A 25358-nucleotide genomic window follows, 5' to 3' on the forward strand; every position below is an offset into this window, starting at 1 on the left:
GATAAGGTGCGGGGGTGTTGGCTATACAGAGAAAAGAAAGGAGAGAAACTGGTTGACGAGTGAGGGGCATTGTTGTACGCAAATTGTGCCGTACACAGAACCGTAAGCCAAGACTTCTGGTGTTGTTAACAGAGACACCGTAGATACTGCTCTAACATCTGGTTGACGCCTTCCGTCTGGCCATCCGTCTGGTATGCCGAGGGGAAACATGCGTCGATACCCAGAAGTGTTGTGAGTGCCCTCCAGAATTTTGACGTGACTTGAGAACCCTTGTCTGTGATGAGAATGGATGGGAAGCCGAAAAGACAGAAGATGTGGTGGAAAAACAGATCAGCCAGTACCCGGGTAGAGGGAATGCCAGAGCAAGGGACAAAAAAAAGCCATTTTAGTACAACTATCGACTACTACCCATATGGTATGCAAGTTCTGGACTAAAGGCAGATCAGTGATGAAATCCATTGTAACTATGTGCCAGGGTTTATGGGGTATTGGCCTGGGTTGTATCAGTCCCAGGGGTTTGCCCCTCTGATTCTTGCCCTGAGCTCAGATGGAGCACCCATCAATGTAATCAATGATGTCTCGACGCATAGAAGGCCACCAACGCTGAAGGGGGGCTAACATCTTTCTTTGGCCGAGGTGTCAGTTGATAGGGGCGTTGTGTGACCAATCGAGGGCACAGAGCCTGGTGGAAAAGACAATGGAACTGCTCATGAGCGAATGGAGAATGGGGATGAGGGCCAATGCCCCTCGGTGGGAATTGACAAACCGGAAGTCGTCATAGGACACAATAATGTAGTGGAGACTATAAAGATTGTGGACTAGTGAAAGAATAAATGGTTTTGTGGGAGGCAGTATATATGTGCTGGAATGTCATGCATGTACCCACACCAGGCACCCCAAGAACACCATGCATCCCAAGCACAACAGACACCACAAAAACACCTACCCCTGTCTCTCTTGTGCCAGTCCAGCAGCGGCATGTCAGTAGGAGTCGCTGCTTCCCCCCATCAACAGGAGGGGGACCGTCACAACATTTCCAGTGTTCGTGGCGGCTGTGGCCGCGTTGGAAGGCTCGGTTGCCTTGGAGACTGAGGCAGGTGCTCAGCGCACATAGACCTGATCAGCTGCTACTATGGATGGGTCAGAGTGTGCGGCTACAGTCACGTGATCGCTTGTTGTCCTGATCACATGATCGCTTTGCCACACGATAAAGGAAACCTGATCCTCCTATCACTATCCTATCCTATCGCTTATCAGCTGTTCAGACAGTCTGCTACGCGCCTTCATGTATTCGCTACTGTGTTACAATCAGGACTTTGCATATGCTATTGGATTTTCCTTGCCTCACCCCTCGGCTACGACGACCCGGCTACAATACTTTTTACATGCTTTTGAACTCTGCGAACTCTACAAGGACTGCCTGCACAACCTTTTGCTACGACGACCCGGCTACAATTCTTTTGTCTTGCTTTTTGAACTCTGCAAACGTTACAAGGACTGCCTGCACAACCCTTTTGCTACGACAACTTGGCTGCATTTCATTTGCCTAAGAACTTGCTCAGCTTACCTTGGACTACCTTCTGACCTCTGCTTCTGCCTGGGCATTTCCTGTGTCATCAGCCCTTATACCCTGGGGCCTCTGCTGCTGCCCTGAAACTGCTGGATACGGCACTCATCATTCCTGGTACCTTTGTCTTCTTGAGGTGAGACCTCCCTGCATTGAGACCCCCAGACAGTTCAAGCCCTTGCTCAACTACTCCTTAGGTAGGTGTTCTTTGAATCCTGACCTGTCAAGCTTTTTCCGGGTTTTGTACTTGGCACTTAACCTCTTGTTTTCCTTACAGCTACCCGAGGCTCCAGCACTTCCGTTCCAGCCACCTGTGGCCCCAATAACCGGTCAGTGAGTGCTTTTTCATCTCTCTCAGACTGGTGCTTGGGCATGGAGGTATTCATAGTCTACGTGGATACCGAATCATGACAGACGGATAAGCCTTTCACCTACACTATGGATGCCGCTGCTGGGGACCCAGTAGCCGCTTTGGTCCAGGCCATTACAGTTCTGAGGGCAGACATGTCCGCTGCTACGGCAGCCATCCACCAACGCTTGGATGACATACAAAGCGAACAACATACTCTCCCCTCATACCCTGAATTTGGGGATGTCCCACCTCCGCCCGGCCCATCCGGGGGTTCCACCCCACAGACCCCTGTCTATGTGCCCACTTCATTTCCTCTGGAATCTCCTGAGAAGTTCCAGGTTGACCCTAGGAAGTTCTGTACCTTCATCAACCAGTGCAAACTTCACTTCCTGTGTCGCACTCAGGCGTTTCCCGATTCCACCACCAAGAGTGCCTTTACGCTATCACATCTAGGAGGCATTGCTGCCCCATGTGCTAACCCACTACTGGAAAACAATAGTCCAGTTCTTTATGACTTTGATTTATTGGTGGCCGAAATTACCTGTGTGTTTGATACCCGTCACAAGGGACAAGCCAGGGATTTAGAGCTATTGGACCTAGTTCAAGGGAAAACCCCTCTGATCGAATACATAACTAATTTCAACCAGCTATCTGTTGAAACATCCTGGCCTGAGAGTGAGAAGGACGTGGTCTTCTACGGGGACTAAACGACCCTATGAAGGATGCACTGGCCGTCGTGCCCTCTCTACCAGCTCAATACCCTGAACTGGTGGATTTAGCCCTCCAGGTAGACGCCCGGCGAATCGAGAGGAAAACAGAGTCTGGACAGGGTCCTGGTTTGTCCTTGTCTCCTGCCACGGCATCTAGTAATGCTCCCAGCGAACCCATGCATATAGGGGGGATTCGAAGTCCGATCACGGCAGCTGGAAAGGGAACGTCGGTCTACCAATGCATGCTTCTATTGTGGGTTAAATGGACACTATGTTAAGGAATGTCCAAGACGTCCCAGACCCAAGCCACAGGGTTTTCTGAAGGCTCGTCCCTGAATCTAGGGGTACGGACGGGCCTATACCAGACCCCCTTGTTGTTTCCCTCTTCTCCCATGAACCCAATTGTGGTCTCTGCTCTCCTGCTATCCTGAGAATGTGCAAAACATTCTGTACAGTTGGTATTCGACTCCGGGGCCAGGGGTAACAATGTAGACATTGCATTGGCAGCATCATTGAATCTACCCCTACAGAATAAATCCAGACCAGAACCCGTACAGGCAGTGGACGGTTCCACATTAGTTTCAGGTTCTATCATGCAGCAGACCGCGCCACTAACGCTTGTCATCCATGATGCACATAAGGAAACAGGGGGCCTCATTCCAAGTACGGCGCTAACCAATGGCGCTATTAACGCCTTGGTTGACGCCGTACCCGGACCGGCAGCGCCTTGCTGGATGGCGGAATTACTGCCCCATTCCAAGGTTGGCGGGGCGGTAATTTCCCATTCACCAAGGCTCTTCCCCATTCCCAAATGAGCCCCCATAGGGCTCAATGGGAATGGGGAAGATGCAAATAACGGCGACCGTTCATTACGGTCACCGTTATTGGCTTGGAGGCCCCTTTGCGCCCTCGACTTTAACACCTGCTCAAAGCAGGCGTTAAGGGCGAGGGCGCAAAGGGAACTCGGAGTATGGCGGTAAGGGATCACCGCCACCGGTCTCGTTACCGGTGGCCGCTATCCCTTACCGCCATACTCGGAATGAGGCCCAGTGTCTTTTGATCTCATCACAACCCCCCAGTTCGGTATGATATTGGGCATCCTCTGGCTATGCATCCACAATCCCTCGATAGGTTGGTCTCGTGGTCATGTGTTTTTTTAATCTACCCATTGCCAGGAGCACTGTCTTGTATCCTCTGATGTTGTTTCATCACCATCCCAAGCTCTGGGTGCCCTGGCACACATGACCCTGGATGAGAACCAGTCCATGGACCTGTCTACATAACATGTCGTGGGTGCCATCACTTCAAACATTCCCTCAGAATACCATGATTTCTCATCGATCCTATGATTGTCCTATTGATCTAGTCCCTGGGGCTGTTATCCTGACCAGAGGAATATACTCCTTGTCCCCCTCAGAAGACCAGACCCTGAAGGAGTATAACCAGCAGTCCCTCCAGATCGGGCACATCAGACCATCACAATCACCCGCAGCCAGCCCCATCTTTTTTGTGCCAAAGAAGGAGGGCGGTCTCCGTCCCTGTGTGGACTATAGGCGACTAAACCAAGTGACCATAAAAAACAGGTACCATATTCCACTCATCAACCCACTCCTAGATCGATTGACACATGCCATGATTTTTACGAAAATCGATCTCCGAGGTGCTAATTATCTAGTCCGTGTGCGTAAGGGTGACGAGTAGAAAACTGCGTTCGGCACTCGGCATGGGCTCTACAAATATACAGTCATGCCGTTCGGCCTGTGCACCGCCGCTGCTACCTTTCAGAGGTTGATGGACATCCACGACATCCTTGACACCTTTGTGGTCATCTATTTAGATGACATACTAGTATTTTCCCCTTCTCTACGGGAGCACATATTGCATGTCCGAGAGGTCCTTGCCCGATTTAAAGCCCATGCTCTATTTGCAAAACCCGAAAAGTGTCTGTTTCATGTCACTGAGGTGGGCTTTTTGGGCTTTCGCATTACTCCCGTTGGTCTATCCATCCAGGCTTCCATAATCAATGCAGTTCTTGACTGGCCTGTCCCGTCTACGCTAAAAGCACTGCAGTCCTTCCTCGGGTTAGCCAATTTCTATCAGCGGTTTATTCCGGGGTTCTCTTTCGTCGTGGCACCACTGACGGCGCTCACTAGTCCACAGAAACCCTTTATCTGGACACCCGCACAACAGGAAGCTTTCATAGCCCTGAAAACGGCATTCCCTATGGCACCCATTCTACAACACCCTAATGAAGAACACCCATTTATCGTGGAAGCAGACACCTCCTCCTACACCCTGGGTGCAGTATTGTCACAAACCTGTCCTTGCTAGGACGACCCAGCTACAATTCTTTTGTCTTGCTTTTTGAACTCTGCAAACGTTACAAGGACTGCCTGCACAACCCTTTTGCTATGACGACATGGCTGCATTTAATTTGCCTAAGAACTTGCTCAGCTTACCTTGGACTACCTTCTGACCTCTGCTTCTGCATGGGCATTTCCTGTGTCATCAGCCCTTATACCCTGGGGCCTCTGCTGCTGCCCTGCAACTGCTGGACACGGCACTCATCATTCCTGGTATCTTTGTCTTCTTGAGGTGAGGCCTCCCTGCATTGAGACTCCCAGACAGTTCAAGCCCTTCCTCAACTACTCCTTAGGTAGGTGTTCTTTGAATCCTGACCTGTCAAGCTTTTGCCGGGTTTTGTACTTGGCACTTAACCTCTTGTTTTCCTTACAGCTACCCGAGGCTCCAGCACTTCAGTTCCAGTCACCTGTGGCCCCAATAACCGGTCAGCAAGTGCTTTTTCAACTCTCTCTGACTGGTGCTTGGGGTTGGAAGTATGCATAATCTACATGGATACCGAATCGTGATACGGAAAGGCCTGGTGATGGTTTCTCAAATGGTCTTAGCTTTTGGTTCTGTAAGGTGATCTATAAAGGTGAGAGGTCTGTAGGGTGGGTCAGGTTAAAGTGGTCAGTTCTCAAAAGATGTAGGATGCCGTTTCCTTCCTTCCAAGAAAACCAATGTAGTTGCCTGTTTGTCATCATCCAAAATTGATTTGTGATATGGTTTCACCAAGACTAGCAAATTCGTTTTCACGATTTAATGGAGATTACAGAAGAGAAGCCAGTGCAGAATGCATGTTTGATGGACATTCACGCTATTGTGTTGGGCAAGGTGGAAAGAAAGGAAGTGAGTTTGGAAAGCAGACCTTTTATAGTGTTATGGCACTTATCGGGACCACCTGGGTCAATACGGATGTGAATATTATTACGTTCTTTGGTCTGAAGTTGAAGAAGTTAACTTTTTTAATTTTTTGCTGTTGCCATTTCAGTGATTTGTTGTCCAAACCCTATGCCTCTGTGTTTTCATTAAAATACGATTTGTTACTTAACTAAGAAACAAATCTACCTCTAAAACACAAACTCAACAGAAGAAGGTGTAAATGCACTGTTTTCAAGGTATTGTTATTAATACAAAGAGAGGTCAACTTCCAGCAAAATCAAATTTCAACCTTAAGATCTCCGTTCCTGTTGCCAAAGAATTCTCAAGACTGGAGGCTCGGATTATGCTTCTCTTTCCATTTTACTACTTCAGCAGCAAATGTACAACTAGTAAAAGATGATAACAAAACTCAATAAAACTACATTAACCATTGTTTTTGAGTCTTTGGTAGTTCTGTTCTAATTGGTCCTTAAACTGACCACATGATAACTTTAACCAATCAGCATACTCCTTGTCCTTAAACCACACTGTCCCTCTACTTCAATTCCTCTTTCTTTGCTGCTTGGCAGCGAGTTAAGTGCCTTTTTCCTTATCATTATCAGAATGTGTGTTTGTGTAAAGATTTAACATTTGTGATTTTAGTGACAAACTTGCATGTACGCGGGAGGGCGGAGCATATCCGCATTTATTTATGTGTGTTTTAAAGTTGCGGTCGCGTCGGGGCTGGTGCTCCGGCGACCGCAACCTCAGAGACAAACCCACGCACAGAGGGCACTACGGTCATGTAACAGAGAGTGCAACAGGACCACGTGGTTCCGGCGCTCCCTCCATTCCACGGACCATTATAGAAGTGTAACGGTCGCAAGTGATCATTCCGAGAGCCTATATTTATATGATTAATCCACAGCGAAGTCAGGAGATACAATACGCGTGTTTCTCTTCAGGGCACAACGTTCCATTGAATCACCCTCCACCATTGAAGAACGTAGCGCCCCTGCAGGACACAGAGAGGTACCGCACCACTCACATTGACGGGCACAGTCCCAAGTAAAACCTGTGATAATACATATATATATATAATTTAAATAAACGAGGTACTAAGTAGAAGATATATATATTTTACTCAATCTCCAAGAGATTATATATAAATTCCTGGAATATTAATAAATCCCCAGTGTTGTGTGTTGACATGAGCTCATCCAGTGATGAGGGAAAGGCTATTATTAGCCAAAAGAGGAGCGATGCAGAGATGAATCGGGTCCTGCAAAAAGCCCTGGGGGCCTTGTTGGGACAAGGGCCACAGTAGATAACTCTGATGGAAGACTGACTCAAGTTCTCACAGGGCCAGGAGGAGATTAAAGGACTAAAATAACAGGGAAAATGAAAGGGGACAGATAGGCAGCCTGCAGGGTAGAGGAAGCCCACACCCCCCCGGGCACACCACTGAGGAAGAAGGGTGGTAAGAGAAGGAGAGTGAGATCCAAGGCTGGGCCTAGCAGGTGGCAAGATAAATCCTCAGACCTCTCTGATGAGGGAGATGAGGATTGGGAGGATGAATATTCTGAGGAGGAGGTATATTCCATATCTTCCTCAGAAGAAGAAGGCCATAAAGCACCAAAGAAGAAGAAGAAGGAGGAGACAGAGGGGGACGGTGCGGGGGATGATTTTGATCCAGAGGCACTGATCCACCCACGTTCTTCTGAATGGGAGCCGCCAAAGAGAATAGCAGCCTACCTGAGAAAGCGCATAAGGGTGCCCCTAGCTAAAGAGGCTAGGAGTAAGATGAGGGCAGAATGCCCAAGACCTCACCTCCCACAGGGTGCGGCGGAAACACCCGAGATCGATGAGAAAATAATCACATTCATGAGCAAGTACACCAAGGATGTGAGAAAAGGGCTAGATAGGTCCTGGCGATCATGTCAGGATAAGATGCAGGACATGACAGGCCCCTCACCAAGATTCTGAAGATTGGCGAAGAAGTCAGAGAGAAGGGTGAACCAGTGGACCCGACGATACTGATCAGGTGGGCCCAGAGGGCAATATCTATGTTAGATAACGCCAATCACACGAGAGAAGATCTCTTCTAGTGAAGATAGATCCGAAGTTAAGTGAGCTAGCTTCATCAGAGTCAGCGACGACCGCAAAGGTGAAGCTCTTCAGAGATTCCTTTATTAAAGTGCTAAAAATGTATGCAAACTTCTATGCAGCACTGGATAAAGCACAGGCATCACTCAAGAGAGCATTTGGAAGGCAGATTTTCGGGAGGGCCAGCAGAGGCAGGGGTCGCTCGCCTGGCCGATTCCCTTTTCATAGATCGTACAATGATAGAACGTAGTGCGAGAGCAAGAGGATCGGTGGCAGACCCCTTTCTTCCCATCAAGGGGCAGAGGATGGGGAAGAAGCTGGCGATACAGAGAGCATACACAAAACACCTCAGGTGAGAGTGAACAGCCCATGAGTAATTACCCCAGCAGTAGGGGGGAGAATAGCAGAGTTTATAAAAAAAACTGGCATTCGATATCTGGGGATACTTGGATAATAGGGACCGTACAAGGTTTCCACATAGATTTTATTGAGATACCTTAACAGAGGAATCCTCCAAGGCGTTTAGAACTAAACAGAGAAGACAAATTATTACTAGAGGAAGAGCTGAGAGGGCTAGAACGCAAAAATGGTATCAGATTGCTCAAGAGGTTACATAAGCAACATGTTCCTTGTGAAAGGGAAACACAAGGTAAGAACGATTATACATTTGAAGGGTTTGAATGAATTCGTAGTGTACAGACACTTGAAAATGGAAGTGATATGATATGATATGGCATTTATAACGCGCCTATGCACAAGTTTTTCAAGGCGCGACGAGGCAAGGGAGTGGAAACAGAGGGAAGACAGAGACAGCGATCCTACTAGGCCGGGTGATATTCAGATCGCGCGAGTGCAGGGGAGGGGGGAAGGGGAAAAAGTGAGGAGGAAAGGGGAGGGGGCAGTGCAGTTCATGGGATAACAGTAAAATAAATAAAGACAATAAGTAATAAATAAAAGTGCGGCCAGCTGGTGGCAAGTGAAGGGGTAAGTGCAGACATCGGGTGTCAAGTGCTAGAAGGGGCTGTAGGGATACAGAAACAGTCCCTGAGTGTAAGGGTTGCCAGGGGGCAGTGCAGGTGTGCAACTGGCGGGAGGGAACCTGGGCCAGGAATCAGAGGGTAGCCAGGTAACCAGTGCAGTTTCAGAATCAGCCAGGAGATCCGTAGCGGAGAGGAGGAGAGAAAACAGAAGCAAAGAGGAAGGTCTTGAGGTGCTTCTGGAACCGTAGATGGTTCCCCTCAAGTTTCAGAGATGTAGGGAGGCTGTTCCAGAGGGAGGCCCCAGCAGAAGAAAGGGATCTACTACCATCTCTCTGCTTGGAGAAGCAGCTAACCCTGAGGGAGTTGGAGGCGGATGAGCGAAGAGCTTGAGACGGAATATATTTAGGAAGAGAGAGTTGAAGGTATTGAGGCCCTTGGCCCCAGAAGACCTTGTGGACAATGTAGAGGGTTTTGAACTTAATCCTCGCAGCCACTGGGAGCCAGTGCAAAGATTTAAGTCTTGGAGAGATATGATCCCTTGGCTTTGGGCCAAGGACAAGTCTCGCAGTCCTGTTTTGGATGAGTTGCAGAGGGCGGAGAGTAGAGGCAGGCAGGTTTAGAAAGAGGCTGTTGCAGTAGTCCAGTCTAGAGAGAACCAGAGCTCTGGAGACAGTGAGCTTCTGGCGGAAGGAGAGGAAAGGAAGAATACCTCTGAGGAGGTGCAGCTGAAAGTGTGACTTCTTAGAGATGTCAGAGATATGAGGAGAGAAGGAAAGTGTGGAGTTGAAGATGACCCCGAGGTTTTTAGCCTCACAGGTGGGAGAAGGAAGAGGGCCAAGAGAGGCCGGCCAGAGAGTGACAGGAAGAGAGGGAGCAAGTGTGCCGATGAGGAGAATCTCAGTCTTACTGGCATTAAGGCAGAGATCATTGGCGGCACACCACTCCAGGATGGCGGACAGACAGTCAGAGATGAGAGAAGGAGAAGAGGTGGCAGAAGGGAGCCTGAAAATTAGTTGAGTGTCATCCGCATGGCACTGAAAGTTGGGGCAGAGACTGGCAATGCGGTGGGTGAGAAGTACCAGGTATTGGTTGAATAGCCAGGGTGAGAGGTTAGACCCTTGGGGAACACCACAGGTAGAGTTAGAGATAGAGAAGAGGAAGGACACAAGTTGGACCTGGGAGTGTCGATCAGAGAGGAAGGAGGTCTGCCAAGCCAGGGCCTGATCGGTGATACCCAGGTTAACACCTGCTAAGAGATACTTTAATTCAAGGAGATTGTCTCGCCAGAATAGATCTAAAGGATGCATATTTAACTATAACCATAGCAAGGGAACATTGCAGATTCCTAAGATTCATCTGGGGAGAGTCGACATGGAGGGGGGACAAAGGGAAGACAGACAACGATCTTACTAGGCCAGGTGTCATTCAGATCGCGCAAGTGCATGGGAAGAGGGGAAGGGAATGTGCAAGTGGAAAGGTAGAGGGGAAAGTGCAGTACAGGGGTAGTAGAATAACAAGATAAATAATAAGGGCCAGCTGGTGGCAAGTGCAAGGTAAGTGCAGACAAGTGCTGGGAAGGGGGCTGTAGGGATACAGAGACAGTCCCGCAGTGGAGGGGTTGCCAGGGGGAGAGTGGCTGGGCCAGGGACCGAGATCGATGAGAGCGGCCCAGTTGCAGATTCAGTGCAGTTTCAGTCAGGAATTTAGCAGGAGAGAGGGGGAGAGAAAGCAGAAGCAAAGAGGAAGGTTTTGAGGTGCTTCCGGAACCGGAGATGGTTCTCATCAAGTTTCAGGGAGGCAGGAAGGCTGTTCCAGAGGGGGGCCCCTACCGCGGAGAGAGATCCACCCCCAACTCATTGCTTGGAGAAGCGGCTGACCCTGAGGGAGTTGGAGGCGGATGAGCGAAGAGCTCGAGAAGGAAGATATTTAGGAAGAGAGAGTTGAAGGTATTTTGGCCCCAGGCCCCAGAAGGCCTTGTGGACAATGCAGAGGGTTTTGAACTTAATCCTTGCAGCCAGTGGGAGCCAGTGCAGAGATTTCAGTCCTGGAGAGATACGGTCCCTGGGCTTGAGGCCAAGGACAAGTCTTGCAGTCCTGTTCTGGATGAGTTGCAGAGGGCGGAGAGTAGAGGTAGGCAGATTTAGATAGAGGCTGTTACAGTAGTCAATCTTACAGAGAACCAGGGCTCTGGAGTCAGTGAGCTTCTGGGGGAAGGAGAGGAAAGTAAGAATACCTCTGAGGAGGTGCAGCTGGTAGTGTGACTTCTTAGAGACGTCAGATATGTGAGGAGAGAAGGAGAGTGTGGAGTCGAAGATGACCCCAAGGAGGGAGTGGGTGTGCCGATGAGTAGAATCTCAGTCTTACTGGCATTAAGGCTTAGGTCATTGGCGGCACACCATTCCTGGATAGCAGACAGACAGTCAGAGATGAGGGAAGGACAGTAGGAGGCCGAGGATAGCCTGAAAATGAGCTGGGTATCATCCGCATAGCACTGAAAGTTGGAGCAGACAGCGGCGATGCGGTGGGCAAGGAGTGCCAGATTTTGGTTGAACAGCCAGGGAGAGAGGTTAGATCCCTGGGGGATACCACAGGTAGAGAAAAAGATGTCAGAGAGGAAGGACCCCAGTTGGACCTGGGAGGGTCGATTGGAGAGGAAAGAGGTCAGCCACGCCAGAGCCTGACCAGTGATACCCAGGTTATCACGGAGACGGTTGAGCAGGATGGCATGGTTGACAGTATCAAAGGCAGAAAAGAGATCAAGCAAAAGGAGAACACACGGAGTGTTAGAGTCAAGGTTGGAGAGCAGCTCTTCACGGATGTTCAGGAGAGCAGTTTCGGTGCTTCTGGCAGCTCTGAAGCCAGACTGATGGTCATGAAGACAACCAACAGATTCAGCATGGAGGTTAAGCTGGGAGATGGGCAGTTTCTCCAGGAGCTTGCCCAGTAAGGGAGTGATGGAGATTGGGCAATAGTTAGCCAGGCAGGAGGGGTTGGAAGAGGGTTTCTTAAGAAGAGGGTGCACAAGGGAGTGCTTAAGGGGGGATGGGAAGGCTACAGAGGTGAAGGAATGGGAAGACTCCAGAGGTGAAGGAGTGATTGCAGAAGTCAGCCAGGGCAGGAGCCAGGGAGTCGATGTGGTCCTTGATAGTTTTGGTGGAACAGGGGTGAACCTGTTTTGACGAGACTTTCATAGATCGGACTTGTCTGGAAACCTCGTCAGCAGAGAAAAGGGGAAAGGCAGAGAAGGAGGGAGGAGGGGTGGCTGCACAAGGGCCAGAGGAAGAGCAGGAAATAGAGGGTGGGAGGTGATAGAGGAGAGTGAGGACAGGATGTCCTGAGTTTTTGAAATGAAGTGAGAAGCCAGTGCCGTGCAGAGGGCCTGGGAGGGGACAGGAGAGGTAGAGACTGCAGCAGGGTTGGCCAGTTCATTGCAGATTTTAAAAAGTTCAGCCGAGTTTTTATATGCCACAGAGCCACGGCCTTGGATAAGGGCTCTCTTCTTGGTGAGAAAGGAGAGCCGGTATTGCCTTTGGAGCAGGGGGCATGGCGGTTTTGTCAGAGGATGAACATGAAGCATGCCATTTCCTCTCTGCCACCCTGCACTTGCGTTTTAGGGTGATGAGATCTGAGTCATACCAGGAGTTACATTTGGCTTTGGGCTTCAGGCGGATTCTCATGACAGGGGCAAGGATATCAAGAGTATCAGATATAGCAGAGTGTAGAGTGGAGAGGGCTGTGTCAGGGTGGGAGTCAGCCGAAGGGGGAGGGGAGACGAGAAGGTGACGGCGAAAGCCTCAACTGACACTCGCTTCATGGGTAGGATGACTGAGAAGGAGGGTGGCAGTGATGAAGGTGGCTTTGCCTGAGGGGTAGGGAGGGTGAGGTGGGAGGATAGGAGAAAGTAATCACTCCAGGAGAGAGGAGTTGAGAGAGGGACAGAGAGGGGAAGGTCAGAAGAGATCAGAGCATCAAGAGTGTGCCCTGCAGAATGAGTCGGCCCAGACGGGAGATTAGAGAGTGAGAGAGAGTTGCAGAGGTCGCAAAAGTGTCCAGAGGGGGGACATTAGGCATCCAGGTGGATGTTGAAGTCTCCAAGAAAGAGGAGTTGAATGGTTGAAGCCAAGAGTGAGGAGGAGAGGTCTGCCCACTCGGAGAGGAAGGAGGAAATCTGACCGGGTGGTCAATAGATAGTAGCCACAGTGAGGGAATGGCTAGGAGAGAGAGAGAGTCGGCAGACAAGGCATTCAAAAGAGGAGTAGGTCTGCTAAGGGCAACACCCCCCCCAAGCAAGGTTGGGCCTGGGCACGCAGAGGATTTTGTAGCCGTCAGGTAGGAGTGTGTCAAAGCTGGTGACAGAGCTGGCCGTGAACCATGTCTAAGTGAGACCGAGGACATCACGGTCCAGTTCCTCAAGAAGGCAACAGATATCAGAGGAATGTTTGACAGCAGAGTGAGAGTTAAGAGTGGCAATGTGGAGATATATGTCTGTTGTGTCAGGAGAGAGAGACAATTCAAGTGCAGTTGCAGATGACAATAACATTATTATAGGACCTGGGCTTCTTAATATATTGGGAGAAATCCAAGATAGTGCTGGAAAAGTCAATGGAATTTCTGGGGTTCATTGTAGACTCTATTCAGGGATCCCTCAGCCTACCCATTACCAAGGTGAACAATATCCAAAAACAGTTAAGGCACACCCTAGCGGGAAAGGAAATGCCACTGAGGGACATTGCAAGGTTAGTGAGCCGACTAGCGTCATCGATCCAAGCGATATTCCCAGGACCCCTACATTACAGGGCACTCCAGAGACTAAAGATTAGACACCTCAGAAGGGGGCGCATCATACGAAACAAATGTTATTATCTCCCAAGATGTGAGAGGAGAATTGGAATGGTGGCTACACCACATGGATGCATGGAACAGGAGGGCCATTTTTGGCTCATCCCCGGACCTGCTCATCGAATCTGACGCCAGAAGATGGGGCTGGAGAGTCAGATGCTGGTACCTCTCGACAGGGGGCAGGTGGTCAGACCAGGAGACGACTCTCCATATCAACTGTCTGGAGACATTGGCAGAGTCCTTTGCAGTGCAATGCTGGACTCAAGAGAAGGCACAGTGTTGTGCCCTGCTCAAGATGTGCAATGTCTCAGGATTCTGATACATAAACTGACTGGGAGGGACGAGAGCCAAACTACTGGTGGAACTAGCAAAGGATTTTTGGGAACTCTGTCTTCAGAGGAAAGTGTCAGTGGCAGCAGAGTATTTGGCGGGCCATCGAACGCGGTGGCTGACTGGAACTCCAGATACCTCAGGGACGCCAGCGATTGGAAGCTGGACGAGGAAATATTTCAAGAACTAAGGACTCGATGGGGACCATGCCAGGTTGACCTTTTTGCATCGAGACTGAACAAACACCTAACCTGGATCTTCAGCTGGAGACCGGACCCAGAAGCAGAAGCGACAGATGCCTTCCTTCGACCATGGGGTCAACATACTATGCATTCCCTCCTTTCTCCATGATAGCGAACACACAGAGCTTGCAAGTATGCATGGGCTAGATGGAGTAGCTGGCGTTTGGGGAGGGATATTCATCCCTATGGAACAGATGTAGTACATGAAGTCCATTTCTCAGCACAGATGGTAGCCCAAGGGAAGGCGAATAGAACAATCAATATGGCCAGGTCAGCAATATCAGCTGGGTGTCCCAGGATTGAAGTGGGATGTAGACACAGTTTTGAAATTATTTCTATCATGGCCAGACCAGGAATTATCCATGAAGGTCATTTCAGGCAAACTAGCTATGCTACTATGCCTTTTGGCTTGTAAGAGGTCATCGAACATTAGAGTTCTGGTGATCAACAGGAAGAGTGTGTCACTGAACCGAGTGACCTTCCTCATAACGAGGAGGACTAAGACAGGTTTGAGACCCATATTTTATGAGTCCTTTCCAGGACAACCAACATTATGCCCGGTTAGATGCTTATCAGCATATGAGGACATGACAAGGGAAGTGAGACCTTCAGGAGTATCACAGTTACTAATAGTGATTTGCAAACCTTTTAAGGCCATAACACCGGCTACCATAACCAGGTGGCTTAGATGGGTGATGGAACAGGCAGGCATTGACATAGTAAAATGCGGGGTTCACGTAACAAGAGGAGCGATGTCTACAAAGGCATTCAACATAGGAGCCAGAGTGGAAGACATTATGAGTTCTGCGTGGTCAAATGAATTGACTTTTAAAACATTCTATTTCAAACCAACGGAAAGTGTGACATCGTTAGTGGTGAGTAAGCTTTGAACATGCATAATCCGAGCCTCCGGTCTTGACGTAGAATTCAGATTTTCAACACATTTGTTCCAGAAAGTCATAATTCTATTAAAGACACAGAGGCGAAGGATTATCCCACCCTATCAATCGTAATAACAATGAATGAAATGAAAACGTATTGAAATGTTTTAGATGTTTTTCTGCAATGATTTTAAATGGTTTATGATGAATAGATTAAAGTATTACATGTCTTGTTACATGCACAAAGTATAATAGATGGAAATTGTGGTTGATTTACGATTGTGCCAATCTCTTTCGATTTATAGTCACAGGTTATTTGTTTTCTATTAGGTTCGGAAGGGATACCAAACAATACAGATTTTCCATACATTTGTTACAGAAAGTCATGATACTATTAAAGACTCGGAGGCGAAAGATTATGCTCTAACCTCTCTTTACTCACTCGAGCAGCATTAGTTATAACAACAATCATGAAAAACAATAACCAAAAACTACAAATCCCAACAAAAATCAACACATTTGTAGTTCGTTTTTCATAGGTTGTTCTGATCACGTGACTTCATTCCCCAATCACGTTCTCTTTACCTCTATAATACGTTCTGCTTCCATAGTCCTTCCTCTTTCTTTTGCTGGTCAATTCAAACTTGCGCCCCAACCGGTAGACGACTTAACTCTCCCTTATATCCTTCCAAAGGCGTTGTTTTCTGCTCCGTTGCTGAAACAAATATGAACTATTACCAATCTCATTATGAACGGGTGGGCCATCGCATAACAATAGCATTATCATACCAAAACAACATTGCATTATTTTCCAAATATCATATTTACATACTTTTATAGCAGCGATTGAAATTGGGTGGAATAATCTTTTGCCTCCAAGTCTTAAATAGAATCATGACTTTCTGTAACGAATGTATGTAAAATCTGTATTCTATGTCAAGACTCGGAGGCTCAGATTATGCTAGTTTAAAGCTTACTTACCACCAACGACGCTACTTGCTCTACTGGTCTAAAATAAAAAATATTAAACGTCTCCTCATTAGACCATTCTGCCACCTTCAGAATATCTTCCAGACGGGCTCCTGCCATAAAAGCAGATGATGCCATAGTACCTCGTGTGGAATGAGCCCCGAACTGACTCACATCTATACCTGCCTCAGCCATGCATTACTTTACCCATCTAGACAAAGTGGCTGCTGCTACTGCTCTAAAAGGTTTTCTAATGGCTATCAGCAATTGATATACCCCAACAGGTCTCACCCTATTCGCTCTCTCTTCATACACTTTCAAGCATCTAACTGGACACAATTTGGGTTTCCCTGGAAAGGCCATGTACTCAACTGATTTAATGTTAGTCTTTGTTCTCTTCTATATGTAAAATACTACCCCTGAAGGTGAAAAGGCTTTCCTATTTACCTCTAAAGCCTTCACATCGGACACTCTCTTACATGAAATCAGACATAACAGAGTAGTTAACTTAGCCCACAATGCTTTCCTAGACTAAAACTCATTGTCAGGCCAAGTCTCAAACATCTTTAATACCACACTCACATCCCATAAATGAGAATATTTAGGAGTAGGTGGTCTCATGCATCTGATCCCTTTCAGGAGCCTACATACCAGAGGGTGCTCACCTACCGGCTTACTCTCAATGTAAACATGACCTGCTGATATCGCTGATCTATAATTATTGATGGTCCTGTAAGCCTTCGCCTGCGCTGCTAAAAAATTCACTATGTGAACTATATCTGTTCGGATGGGATCAACCTTTCTCTCCATACACCAATCACTCCATTTATTCCATTCCACTCTATAGGCCTTCCCTGTAGTTGGTGCCCATGATTCTCTAATGAATTCTTGAGCTGTCCCTGAAAGCCCTGGCTTAGACCAATTTTTCCTGAAATCGCCCAAGCTATAGGTGAGTCTCTCCTGCTGGATTTAACAATAAATCCTCTCTGTCTGGTAACCGAATTGGAGCCTCCTAAGGCAACTCCAGAAGATCCGGAAACCAAGCCTGACCTCTCCAGTCTGGTGTTATTAAAATCACTGTGGGCCTCATTACACGGAAGGCGGTAAGGGTTAACGGTCACCGGTAATGGTACCGGTGACCGTTAACCCTTACCACCTTACTACGAGGTCCCTTTGCGGGACCCGACATTAACGGCTGGTGTAGACCAGCCGTTAAAGTAGGGACCCACAAAGGGACCAGGGTGCTAATTACAGTACCGCAATTTGCGGTACTGTAATTAGCACCTTCCCCATTCCCATTATGCCCTATGGGGCAAAAATGGGAATGGCGAAGGGCAATGGAGGAAGGGGGAATTACCACCCCGCCAACCTTGGAATAGGGCGGTAATTCCCCTTTCCTCCAAGGCGGTGCCGGTAATTTACCGGCATGGACCAAGGTGCTAATAGCACCTTGGTCCACCGCCTACCGTGTAATGAGGCCCTGTGTCTTCTTGTCGCATGACTTGCGGATCCGGTCTCCAGCTGTCAAACCTGGAGATCCTTCTGTTCAGCCTGGAGGCAAACAGATCTGTCTGACACGGACCCCTGCGATGCATTATCTCCTGAAATACTGAGTCGTCCAGCGACAATCGCTGGAGTCCCTCAAATATCTCGAATTCCAATCTGCTACCAGATTGAGATCCCCTGGCAGATGCGCCGCTCTCACTCTTATTCCTTTCCGGAGACATATCTGCCAAAACTCTTTGGCCATCTCCGTCAGCCTCTTCGATCTCGTTCCGCCCAGTCGATTTATTTATCTGACTGCCGAAACATTGTCCATCTTCAACAGAATGGCAGCTTTCACTCCTTCCTGGTTCCAACACCGAACCTCGAAGGACCCCGCTAGACGTTCCAGGCAATTGATGTGGAGACCCAGCTCTTCGCTCGACCACCTCCCTCCTGTCGATTGGTCTCCACATCCCCATCGGCTGGCGTCGGATTCTATCACCAGGTCCGGGGATGAGACAAATAACGCCCTGCCATTCCATGCCTCCATGTGGTAGTACCACCATTCCAGTTCCAATCTCGCTTCCTGCGATACCCTCACTTTCTGTTCGTAAGATAGACCTCTCCTGAGATGATCTATCTTCAGCCTCTGCAACGCTCTGTAATACAGAGGCCCTGGGAATATAGCCTGAATTGATGATGACAGGTGGCCTACTAGTCTTGCTATTTCCCTCAAAGAAATCTCTTGTTTCGTCATCATACTCTTGATCTCTTTCTTTACTGAATTCACTTTGTCTAACGGAAGCTTGAGAACACCCTGCGTTGTCTCTAAGCTGAATCCCAGGAATTCCATCTCCTGCACTGGCTCTAGTTCCGACTTCTCCCAGTTTATCAAGAACCCCAGTTGTTGTAGCAAACCTGTGGTTATCCGAACCTGTTCTACTAGAATCTCCTTGTCCTGACACATTAGACAGATATCGTCCATGTAAATGATCAACCTGATCCCTTGCTCTCTCAGATATGCTACCACAGGTCTCAATAGCTTGGTGAAACACCATGGCGCTGACGCCAACCCAAACGGAAGACATTTGAACTCCCACTTCTGTCACTTCCATACAAACTGCAATAGTTTTCTCTGCTCTGCCTGAATCGGAATCGTTAAGTATGCATCTCTGAGATCTATCCTTGTCAACCAATCTACCTTCTGGAGGACATCTCTTAAAAGATGAATCCCTTCCATCTTGAAGTGCCTGTACACTAGGAAGTAATTCAAACCCTTCAGGTTTATCACTGGCCTTACTTTGTTTTTCCTTTTCACTAAAAACAGATTGCTTACGAAACCTCCCAACCTTTTGAGGCTGGGCCTATCGCGTTCTTTACCCTGAGTAACTCTATCTCCTTGTCTAGAAGCTCCCCGTCTTCTCTGCTGAACTTTATTTGCGTCGGCAACACCTCCTGATATGGTTCTTGCCAAAATTCCAACTGAAAACCTTGCACAGTGTGCCTTATCCATGCATCTGAGGACAACTCCTCCCATCTTCCTACATGCAGCTGCACTCTCCCTCCTACCGGAGGAATACTCACATCCAACCTTTCTGTCGATTTTACATCTCTCACCTGAATTATTGTGGTGCTGTTGTCTGCTATTGCTCCTCCAACCTCTACCCCTGCCTCTTCCTCTGGAAGGGAAGAAGGGGTTGGATCTTCGATCTTCCTGTTTCCAATTAGCCTCTGTACTGGCCACAGCTGGACGAGCAGCCCTTTCCTCCTCCAGCCCTGTTGAAAACCTTTTGGCCGAATATTTTCTTGAGAGAAGATTGGGCTCTATCCATTGAGACATACGTACTGGTGAATTTCGCCATGTCCTTAATGAACAGGTCGCCAAAGAGCTTTCCCTTTGCTGCCATTGCCTGCTCTGATGTCGCCATCTCACCCAGCCTGGTGTCCAGTTTCATTAGGATGGACCTCCTCCTCTCCGTGGCTAACGCCATATTGGCGTTCCCCAGCAGACAGAGGGTCCTCTGAGCCCAGTCAGCTACAATGTCTGGGTCCATGGGCTCCTTCTTGGCCTTAGCCTCTTCCGCCAGCTGCCAGATTCTTGTAATCGGCCCTAGTATGTCCAGCAACTTATCCTAGCAGGACCTCCAGGACCTGTGGATGCCCCTCTTCACGTCCCTGCCATATCTGCCCAGGAACGTAAGGATTCTGTCATCGATTTCAGGGGTCTCAGCTACCCTGTCCGGAACCCTCGGTCTGGGGCACTCTGCTTTCAGCTTGGATCTTGCCTGCTTGCTCAGCGGCCCCCTCAACCGTCTCCTGATGTACTCCGCAATTCTCTCCGGAGGGTCCCACTCATTGGACCTTGGATGTACAAGGTCATCAGGATCGAACTCATCACTGAGAGGATCCTCCTCTTCCCTCCTGCCTTTTTTACTCTTAGGCTGGCTTTCATCCTCTTCTGGGGAGGTCTGAGGTTCTGATGAAGTGAATTCCTCAGATATGGAACTGCTCCTGCAATAGTCGTCATCCGACTCACTGGAGCTTGTGCCTCGCCTCTCACGAGAGCTCGCCTTCCTTTTCCCCAAGCTAGATCTGCGGTGTGAACCCGGGGGGGGGGGGGGTCTGGGCACTACGTTCCCTGCGGGTTTTATGTTTGCTTCCCCCTTTCTTCCTGTGTGCCTTGCCTTGCGACAAGGTAGCCAGACCTCGCAAAATGCCCCTCTCTCCGCGGGGCCTCTCGGCACTCTCCATTCTCTGGACTGCCTCACTCATACGCAGGCCGCTGACGGGAGCACCTTCAGATTCCTCTGAGTAATCACTCATATTATTAGTGCCTTAGTAGAACTGTTTGCAGTTTGCTTGGGCTGCCCGCGTCAAAATATATATATTTTATAGTGTAGCTTGGCGAGTCTCGGAATAGGTTAGCAGTTTTGCCTGGGACTGAGCCTGTCAATGAGATCTTGCACAATCTCGTAATGCCTCCTCTCCAGCAGGCAGAACAATGAGGGGTCTACACAAATGCACCTGGCTGAAACAGTCTTAGGCATGCAATTCAATTTTCTTGCCTGCGGTACCTGTTTTCGCCACTAGATGGCACCCGCGGCTCACTGAACAGAGTTGCTGCTCTTCTCACCAGAATGCTGCCAAAGGCTGGATTCGTTTGATGTATAAGGCTGATTGAACAGGTCCCCAATTCTTTACTCTACCGCGCACAAACACAGAGAACCTACTCTCCTCAAGATTCTCAGTTCGCAATGGCGCCGGAACCCTGTTCAGCCATTGCGCACTTCCATAGCTACAGTGCCTCCTAACGAGGATATGCGGATATGTTCCACCAGCCACAATCACGCCGCGTGTCTCCCACACGCTTCCCTAAGTGCGCGCGTCTAAATCACAGTCATATATTCAAAATACATTATCATTGCCATCACAATACATATAAAGTAAAACATATGTGTGTGTCACTTATCTCAGCTGCTCGAGCAGCAAAGAAAGAAGAAGGACTATGGCAGCAGAACGTATTATAGAGGGAAAGAGAACGTGATTGGGAAATGAAGTCACGTGATCAGAACAACCTATGAAAAACGACCTACAAATGTGTTGATTTTTGTTGGGATTTGTAGTTTTTGGTTATTGTTTTTCATGATTGTTGTTATAACTGATGCTGCTTGAGTGAATAAAGAGAAGTTAGAGCATAATCTGAGCCTCCGAGTCTTGACATAGAATCAGGAAATTGAGGACTTGTTTCAGTTAATGGACAGTGTTACGTCCGTATCTGACGTGCGCATGCGCGAGCCTCGTTCTGGCCACGCATGTGCGTTAAAAATAAAGACGGTCCGGAAGGCAGATGCTGCCGGGACCCTGGAACGACCAGACGTGTGTGCTGCAGTCTCATTGTATGTATGCGTGCGAGTGTTTAGTACAGGGCGGCCCGATGCACGGGAAGCCCCACAACACTGGCGACGAGGGCGGCACACGGAGAGAAACGCTCGGCACACAAATGTGTGTCAGCAAGGGTATTTCATCTCACGTGTGACACGATCCTCACACGAGTGATGGCGGCCATTTTGTTTTTCGTGATTACGGCAGTTGCGGCCCGCAAGGGTGCTCGTGCGCTATCTGGTCACTGAGGCAAACAAACCCTAAATTTTTTGACACCCTGCAGTTGTCCCAGGAGGGATGACTGCGATTTCTGCCTAACCAAACATCAGAACAGGCGACAAAGAAAGAAGAGACACCTCACACCATCACAGTGGCTCTACCCAAGAAGTCAGGCACGTCGGACACGAAGATAGCCAGGTTTGCGGCCTCTGTCAAGGAGTGAGGTGCCTGTGCGACCTGTGAACATGACGGACAATGATGGAGTAGCCCCTGCGGTGGCGGGAGTGGTGAGAAGGCAGCATGGCTCATTGCAACCAATGCAAGAATTTGACACCTCAGGTCCACCCTCGAAATTGGGCCAGAGATGACTTTTGTGGATTAAGAAACTTGACATGTTTTTCGCCGCCACGGGAGAAACAAATGATGATGTCAAAGTGGCAACACTCTTATATTCCGCAGGCACGGAGGTACTACGCATATATGAATCTCTCAATTTACCTGTGGTAACATATGCGGCCGTTAAGACGGCACTGAAAGATCACTTCATACCACTCTCCAACATCGACTTTGACAGATTTGTCATGTGTGGAGAAAAGCAGCATGAAGAGGAGTCACTTGATCAATTTTGTGCACGGCTGAGACAGCTAGCCACCACTTGCAGATGGACGGATGCGGATTTAATGGTCCGCCATCAACTGATCCAAGGGTGCAGCTCTGGCAAACTACGGAGACAGGTTTTAAGAGAGCCAGGCATGTCGCTAACACAGATTCTGGACAGTGGAAGAGTCTATGAACTTGCTGAAAGTAGAGGAGCCAAGATGGATGCAGCTGCACGCTCAGTCAAGCACGAGGAAGCGTTTTCAGTTGGAAGACAATCTCAGACTAAGTCAAGGTGGAGCCAAAAGAGGCAGGAGTCTACACCAACTCAAAGCAATGCGGTCATCTGCCAATATTGTGGATACGACCTGCCGCATGCAGAGGAATGTCCAACGAAATCGAGGACTTGTGGTCGATGCAAAACGCCGGGGCACTATGCCCCGAATGTGCAAAGCTGCTGCCCCAGTTGCCACACAGCGAGGACCTGCAAGGGTGAGTGGTGGATACAGAAAACAATGCAGCGTTGCTGCCGTGGAACAGGAGGTCCAAACTTACAATATTGCAGAGGAGGAGGAAGAAGATGAGGAAGTTTTCTTCATCTCGAACTTAGATACTGGGACAAAGAAGCGCAGACAGCCGACATGTGTTGTAGATATTCAAGGGGTCCCCACGCAGGTACTCATAGACCCAGGAGCCTCGGTATGCGTGTTGGCCTCTGAACATTATGAGGCCATTCCAGGTCCCCCTCCAGGGACCGGTCAACGGCGAAAATGTTCACGTTTGGGGGTGACACTCCCCTTCCCATCAAAGGGGTATTCGTAGCTCCTGTAACACGTGAAGGAAAACATACCAAGGCAAGATTTTTTGTCACAGATGTCAGTCCACGGTCTTTGTTGAGTTGTGCGGCCTCGGAGGCACTTGACCTGGTTCAGTTTGCGTTTGCAGTATATCAAGGGGACGTAAATTCACTGCTGGAGCGTTTTGAGAGCATATTTCAAGGAATTGGCCGGCTGGAAGCAGAACCCGTATGGCTCCACATCAATGAAACCATTCGCCCGACTGCACTAAAACACAGACGTATTCCGTTCCACCTTCGGGCTCAGGTTGAAGAGGAGCTCAAAGTTTTGATTAACATGGACATTATTGAGAAGGTAGAAGGGCCGACACCATGGGTCTCGCCAATCGTGGTGGCACCGAAGCCCAAACAACCGGGCAAGGTGCGCATATGCGTGGTCATGAGGCTGCCCAATGCGGCCATTAAACGAGAACGACACTTGACTCCTACGATAGATGATATCATCAATGAACTGCAAGGTGCGAAAATATTCTCAAAACTAGACCTAAGAGCAGGATATCACCAGCTGGAATTGCATGCAGACTCAAGATACATTACTACGTTTACAACGCATGAGGGTCTGTATCATTTCAAACGCCTCAGTTTTGGAATATCATCGGCCGTGGAGGTCTTTCAAAATGCCATCTGAGGCGCATTAGCAGGTCTAAAGGGAGTGATAAACATGAGTGACGATATCCTGGTGTTCGCATCTACGCACTATGAACACATGAAACGTCTAGAAGCTACTTTACAGAGACTGAAAGACCTGTAACTCACCTTACATCGTGAGAAAGGTGAATTCTTCAAGGATCGCATTGGGTTCTTTGGGTTTATATTTCATGGAAATGGCGTATCCCCAGACCCGGAAAAGGTCAGAGAGATCCGTGAGGCTGTGGCGCCCCAGTCACCGACATAAGTCCGCGGTTTTCTGGGGATGGTCAATTATTGCGGCCGTTTCATCAAGGGGCTGGCATCCATTTCGGAACCGCTCCGAGCCCTCACAAAAAATGATGCGGTTTGGGTCTGGGGCACCAGAGAACAGGATGCGTTCAGTGCAATCAAGAGGGCACTATCCGACCAGGACACAGTGGCGTATTTTGATCCGGCAGCTGAATCTGAAGTGGTTGTGGATGCAAGTCCCGTGGGTCTGGGGGCGGTATTGATGCAAAGGGATGTGAGAGGTGAAATGATACCCATTGCATATGCGAGCAAAGCCCTAACTAACACCGAAAGGAGATATTCCCAGATAGAAAGGGAGGCCCTTGCCATCTTATGGGGCTGCAATCACTTCAGACTGTATATCCTTGGGAAACCAGTCACCGTCATCACGGATCACAAACCCCTTCTCCCAATCCTGGCAGGTGTATCTTCGAAGCCACCTCCCAGGATAGAGCGGTGGATTCTCGCACTCATAGAATATGGAGTCAAGTTGGTGTATCGGCCAGGGACGAACAACCCGGCGGACTATTTGTCGCGTCATCCCAACATGGTGAGGGAAGAGGATCAAGGAGATGTGACAGAGTGCCAGGAATTTGTTCACAACATTGTGGCATGTGCCATGCCGGTGGCGTTAGACAGAGAAGTGATGGCCCAAGAATCAGCAGATGATGAGGTATTTCAGATCATAAAAGAGGCTATTCTGAGTGGTGACTGGAAAGCGGTCCTGCAGCACCATACAAGAAGGGAAGACAGAGCGCAGAGAGACTGCAGGCATTGTGGAAAATCCGTGATGAGCTGTCCATGTTGGAAGATGGATTGTTATTGAGGGGTCGACAAATTGTTGTGCCACAGTCGTCGAGAACAAAAGTCATAGAGCTAGCGCACAACGGACACCAGGGAGTTGCCAAGACGAAGGCAAGGCTACGGACAAAGGTATGGTTTCCTGACCTGGAGGCCCGTGTTGAGCTGCATGTGAAGAGATGCCTACCGTGCCAGGCTGCAAGCCCAGTGGAAAGAGCACCACCGATCAACTCAATGGAGCGGAGCGAGAAGCCATGGGGTACGATACATACCGACTTTGGGTACACCGGGAGGGGGATGTATTTCCTAGTGGCAGTGGATCAATGGTCAAGATATCCTGAAGTGGAGCTAGTTGATTCAACTGCCACGGACCATGCTATCCTCGCTTTGGATAAAATGTTTGCTACGCATGGCCTCCCT

General features: G+C 48.9%; 1 protein-coding gene across 3 annotated transcripts in view; it reads right to left on the reverse strand.

Annotated features, from left to right (window-relative positions):
- The window catches only part of LOC138497269 (uncharacterized), a 204410-nt gene extending 183270 nt beyond the window's left edge, over positions 1-21140 (reverse strand). For all 3 annotated transcript variants that reach the window (XM_069620615.1, XM_069620616.1, XM_069620614.1), the window contains exon 1: positions 15797-21140. In XM_069620615.1, the coding sequence (XP_069476716.1) occupies positions 17620-18780 (1161 nt within the window). In that variant the 5' untranslated portion in view covers positions 18781-21140 and the 3' untranslated portion in view covers positions 15797-17619. The remainder of the gene's footprint in view (positions 1-15796) is intronic.
- Between the last annotated feature and the right edge of the window lie 4218 nt (positions 21141-25358).

Source organism: Ambystoma mexicanum, chromosome 5q, assembly GCF_040938575.1.
Source record: "Ambystoma mexicanum isolate Mex_15411 chromosome 5q, UKY_AmexF1_1, whole genome shotgun sequence".
NCBI lineage: Eukaryota > Metazoa > Chordata > Amphibia > Caudata > Ambystomatidae > Ambystoma > Ambystoma mexicanum.